The sequence below is a fragment of the Octopus bimaculoides genome, chromosome 10, assembly GCF_001194135.2.
Source record: "Octopus bimaculoides isolate UCB-OBI-ISO-001 chromosome 10, ASM119413v2, whole genome shotgun sequence".
NCBI lineage: Eukaryota > Metazoa > Mollusca > Cephalopoda > Octopoda > Octopodidae > Octopus > Octopus bimaculoides.
The window spans coordinates 6,353,569-6,359,614 of record NC_068990.1 but is presented as its reverse complement, the minus strand read 5'-3'; the positions used below and the strand labels follow the sequence as shown (position 1 = coordinate 6,359,614).

The 6,046-nt window shown below is 35.6% G+C and overlaps 1 protein-coding gene across 1 annotated transcript in view; it reads right to left on the bottom strand.

The window, feature by feature from the left end:
- Positions 1 to 198: 198 nt before the first annotated feature.
- LOC106881390 (membrane-bound transcription factor site-2 protease) overlaps positions 199 to 6,046 on the bottom strand; it is a 29,858-nt gene continuing 24,010 nt past the window's right edge. The window contains exons 7-9 of the mRNA XM_014931766.2: positions 4,231 to 4,426; positions 3,408 to 3,483; positions 199 to 1,330 (exon numbers count right to left, since the gene is read on the bottom strand). Of these exons, the coding sequence (XP_014787252.1) occupies positions 1,111 to 1,330; positions 3,408 to 3,483; positions 4,231 to 4,426 (492 nt within the window). The 3' untranslated portion in view covers positions 199 to 1,110. The remainder of the gene's footprint in view (positions 1,331 to 3,407; positions 3,484 to 4,230; positions 4,427 to 6,046) is intronic.

The following is a 6,046-nucleotide window of genomic DNA, read 5'->3' as shown; positions in this document are numbered from 1 at the left end:
ATAACAGCAAACAGAGAAAAGGATTAATTCAGAGGACTGTAGATGACCGAGAAAGGAAAAATGAATATTTCTTAACAACGTACTTAAAAAAATATTTTCAAGTGGAAAAGTCATAAACAATATGGAGTGAAATAGATTTGTTTTTCTAAATTACTTTTTTATTATCTTTAAAAAAAGAAAAAACTCATCACTCTGATCATCAATATATGTATTTTATTTAAGAAATCGGAAGATGGATTATACATTAAGTTGATACACTTCATGACAGCAAATAATCTTAGTCTGTCTATAACCCAGCATGGAGGCACATATGGTCAGGTGAGGTGGTTTGGATTTATGTGGAAAGGAACTATAAATAGCATGAATGCAGATTCCTTTTGATATCATAGCACAGTTTATACTGGATAAAAGTAGAATAAAACTACCTTAAAAGTAAATAAGGCTCTGTTCAGTAAAATACCTTTTCATTGCCTTAGATAATCTCAAGAAACATTCAATGCAATAGTAAACTACTAAATGAAATAAACAGGAATATTTCTTTTTGTATATGCAGAAAGTGTTTAAATGTATTTCGGACAATTAACTATTGCAGCAACCAATAACTGGAAGAAACTGTATTGCCATATAATTGTGCATGTGATTATCTTTTCACGCAACTCCTACCTTGACCAGTATGATATATTAACTATAAATAAGAGGCCATGTACTTAATATCCTAATAGCTTGCCTAAGATGCTTACTTTGCTTTAGAACCATTGATAAAAAATTCTAACTTCTCAGCTTCAAGAGCAGACTAAAAAAAACGGATGTAATAAAATTAGTTTTGAGAGGCAGTTAGATATACTTAGTGGAGGAGAATGAAAACGACAGGGCAGAGAATAAAAATTTTGCATCACTAAAAGAGAGATAGAGTAGACATATTTTACATTTCCTGTACTATTTATAACAATAATATAAACATATGCATTTATTTTTATAAAACATTGTTTGAGTTTACTTTATAATTTTTTTTATACATCCTATTTTGATATCCAAGGTATATCACTGACACATATATAAAAGTAACCTTTACAGTGTAAACTTCTCCCACACAAATGATCCTTATAGGTATCATGAAAACAAAGTCCACATGGCAATGAAGACATTCGCCAACAATATTATTGTGCCATATATCAGAATGACAGAATAGATGGTGTTTCGCACTTCAACATTAGGAATGATTGGTCGAAGACAAAACTCAATAAAAGCACGGCATATCCACTGTCCATCAAGGGCATAGCATGGAATCACATTGATGATAACCAAAGCACCAGATAAAGAGATCAAGTATCTGTAAGAAAACAATTAGTTAAGGAAGCAAACACATTTATTTAAAATTACTTTCACACATCCATTTACTTGTTAGAAGATAAGCAAAAGTTGTACATTTTAGATTCATTTATTGATTAGATTGCAACAAAAGCACCGGAAACTGTGTCCTATACCTCTAATGGTCAGCTATGTAAAGGAAACTACACAGGACATATTCATTTGGTACATCACAAGTAACCAGTAAAAAATAAATAAATAGGTGCAGGCGTGGCTGTGTGGTAAGAAGCTTGCTTCTCAACCACATGGTTCCAGGTTCAGTCCCACTGTGTAGCACCTTGGGCAAGTGTCTACTACTATAGCATTACTTAAGCATACCTATGTTACAAAAGTAGGGAAGTACTCAACATCCAGGTACTTTTGTCGTCTTTAGACTGATAGTTAGCATGAATTTCAGACAGTTCTTGTGAGTCTGTCTATAAGGCATTGCTATTACTCCTCAAGATGTGTTGCTAGTGACCACATCAAATGCAAACAGTATATCAATGATGAGTACTTCACATACTTTGGTTTATGCCTTCAATCAGAATTGACTGAGCAGTTTCCATTCTGAGAAAGAACCATCAGAGTGAATGATGTCTCTCATGACTGAACAATCCTGAGTAAACTTGGAGGGCACCCAATATTGAGAACAATACAGAAGAGGCCATCTCTACTTACAAGGTTGAAGAGGCCATCTCTACTTACAAGGTTGAAGAGGCCATCTCTACTTACAAGGTTGAAGAGGCTATCTCTACTTACAAGGTTGGGAGTTCAATGAAAGCAATGTAGACTGATTGCCTTTGCTCTTTGCATTTATCTTGTAATTATGGAGTGCTCTGGCCTGAATCCCCACTGAGACCCAAGACATACTTTTCCAGCAATTTTCTGTTATCTGTTTAAGGCCATATGAACAAAGACCTTTCCAATGATGCTCAACATGGAGATCCCTCTGTACTTGTTGCAATCACTTCTATCTCCTTTGTTTTCGTACAAGCTGACAATACTGAAGTCTCTCATTTTCTGTGGCTCTGTTCCCTCTTTTTCAGCACTTGTTCAAATAGTTTGTGTAGATGGTGCAACAGGACACCTTTTCAACACCTGATGGCCTCTGGTGGAACATCATCAAATCCTGATACTTTTCCAGTAAGGAAGACAGTTAGAGGCTTTATTCAGCTCTTCAGCGATTGGTTTCTTTATTACCTGCAGGTATTTCCCTGTGTCTAGTGTACTGTCCAAAATGGTGTTTATTGTAAAATAGAGTTCAGAGTAATGTTCTACTCATCTTTCTATTTGCTTGCTTGTCTTTGATGGTCTTGCCTACTACAGTTTACAGTGGTGCTGTCTTGCTCATGGTTGGGTCAATGGCTTTTTTTTTATCCCATCCATACACTCTGTGGATATCATCTGTGTCAAATGATAGAATATCTTTGTAAAATTGTAGCCATAGTCATTTGCCCAGTGTCCACAACATTACTTAACACAAAAATTCATGACAGCTTCAACACTAAAAGTAAAAGGAAAAAATCAACAAAACAAATTCACTTTAGATATACCCTTCACTCCTTAATATCAACAAGATACACTATATTCACCTTTTGACATGCACTGCAGCAGCAGTAGCTTCCACTTCTTAATGTGACACATAGTGCAGTCTCCACATTTTCATATGCATTGTAGGTGCAACTTTTACATTTCAGTATGTACTGAAGGTATAGCTGTCATCCTCCAATATGTACTACAAATGTAAACTTTGTCCTTTGACATTTAATGCTAGTACAGCCCTTAGATTTGGACATACACTAGCTACAAAGCGTTCAACCTTTTATGAGTACAGTACGTACAATTAATACTCTTGACATGTACTGTGTTTACATCCCAACTTTGATATACACTGCATATTTCTGACATACATTGCCAACAAAGACAAATATATAATCTTTTAGCTTACACAGATGTATATCTTAAGAGAAAATAAGATGAAACCAATTGAAAGTAAGTGATATAACTGGAATCATTCAATATTCTTGTATCAATGATACTTATTTGATAAAGGATACTTGCAGAATGTTTCAATGATATATGGTAAACTGATGGGTATGAAGGAATTGTTTGGAACATAATTGCTGACAGCAACTAGTGAAAACAAAAAAGAAAGAAACATTTCATTTAGTACAAAAGAAAAAACAAAAACAAAAACAAACTTTATACTATTTAAAAAATAAAACTGTAGAAAAGAGATATAATCTCAAATGAATTTTCCTCTAGTTCATACCAGATAATTTACTGACTATGAAAAAATAAAAAGCAGTGTCAACCCTGGAGAGATTTGAAATCACAATATAGAGGGATAAGACTTATTGTTATAAGAAATTTAATCCAATGTTTGGAGATTTTTGCCACACTACTGCCCTTAAATTGCAGAAATATTAATTTACTTTTAAATAAGCACAACTGCCAAAGTAGACTTGAATGAAACCAAGTTACTGTTATTTATTTATCAAGTTACTGATATTCACTCTTCAGAATTCACACACCATAGGTCAGTTTTACATTTTATCTGTTCAAATGTGAAAGAAAGAGCATTAAAATAATTATCAATACAATGTCAAAATAATTGTTCAAGTATCAAGTCAAAAGTAAATTAATATCACAATTTCTAAGGCAGCAAACTGGCAGAGTCGTTAGCATGCCGGGCAAAATGCTTATAAATAAATATGTTTCAAATCTAACAAGACAAGAAAAAGAAGCTGAAAAGTAAAGTACGATATATAAACTATATTAAAATTTAAAAAAATAAAATCAGTATCAGAAAAAAATCTCTGTTGTAGTACCACTACCACCACCATCAAAAAAAGATGAAAAAGAATAAGCAATAATTACCGGAATAATGAAGGTCTAGAGGATCTCCAAGGAAAAGCAATGGTGGTTTATGACCATGAATGATTCGAAGAAGTCGGGTTTTATTATCTAATGCAGGGTATACACAAGTTGTCTCTACTTTTGGAGTATAACAGTCACTTCGAAATTTACAACTTGGACGATCTGTTGTGGTTCTAGCTGGTAGACAAGCAAACTTCTACAAGACAAAAAAAAAAAAAGAATTATGTTTGTTGATATTTAACTCAATTCTATATTTACTCTGATTCTATAATAGCTTAATCACAGGAGGAAGTGTAGCACCCACGACTTATTGTAGAATGTATGAGGCAAGTTAGAGAAAGGGAGGATCACCCCCCCCCCCCCCGAAATAGAGAACTGGTCTAAATACTAGTAACACAAAAGTCAGGTAGGGGTACAGAGCCTCATTTATGAGGAAGTATAGTTCATCTGAAGGGTGGTAGGAGAGAGAGAGAGAGAGGAATGGAGTAGTCACTACTGGATGAGGGAGTATTGAAAGAAAAGGAGTGAAAAAGAATAGATTGGTGTGATGGTTAGTCACAATGGGAATGATATATATGTATAAAGACCCGGCAAGACAAGTGAGACCATAACCTGTGGCCTTTACCAGGGGTGTAGCCAGCCCACTTATGCATACCTTTCCTTCTTTGGACACAAAACTCTGCTTGCGAAGTCCTGTTGAGGCAAGTGAAATCAAAAATTCGTTGATTGGCACCCATGCCAACCTTCCTTCATTGGACATTAAACTCAGCTTGCGAAGACCTGTTGGGGCAAGTGAGATCGAAAATGAACCAAATTCAATGACTGGCACCTGTGCCAGTGGAGCGCTAACAGCACCATTCGAGCGGGATCACTGCAAGAACAGTGGTCTCGCTTCCGTTCCGGTGGCACGTAAAAAGCACCATTTGAGTGCGATCATTTCCCACTTCGCCTTACTGGCACTTGAGACACTGAGCATGCTTTGGCAAGCTTACACAATGAGGCAATAGAGCATACACAATGTTTCAACTGACACGGGCACTTCAAAAGGCACGACAGAGCTGCAGCTCTATCAAGAGCATGCTTGTTGTTTTTGTTTTTTTTACATCTGCAGTATTGTGCGTTGAGAAGTTGTCCCCCAATGCCAGATTGTCAATCACGAGTTCTACCATGACATTTGGAAGCATCTGAGAGAGGACATTCAGTGATAGCGACCAGATCCATGGAGCTCGAAGTATTGAATTCTTCACAATGACAATGCATGCATCCAGTCACTGAGCTGTACTCACTCATGAGTTTCTCACCAGGAACAATGTCGTATCACTTCCACACCTGCCCTATTTGCCAGATTTAGCACCTGCAGACTTCCATTTCTTCCTCAAGATGAAAATGCAACTCAAAGGTCACCGTTTTAACACTGTTGTTGAGATCCAGAGTGAATTGCAGGTCTTTGACTCATTTACAGAAAATGACTCCCAGGCTGGACTCTAAAAGTGGCAGGAATGCTGGGACTGGCGTATTGCAGCACAAGGTGACTATTTTGAAGGAGATGATGTTAAAACTAAGATAACTAAGTTATTTTATATATGTATATATATATATATTTTCGAAATTTATCCCTAATAGTGGTTTGGATTTTGGCTATTCCTTCTAGCGTGACAGGTATCCTATGACGGTTACCTCTTATGTGTTAAAATGTACACTGTATTTATAGGAATAATATATAATCTATTGACTAATTTTTCTACATGCTAGGCCACTGGTAGTAAAAATTTCTAAAATTTTTTCTTACCCTGATATATATATATATATATATATA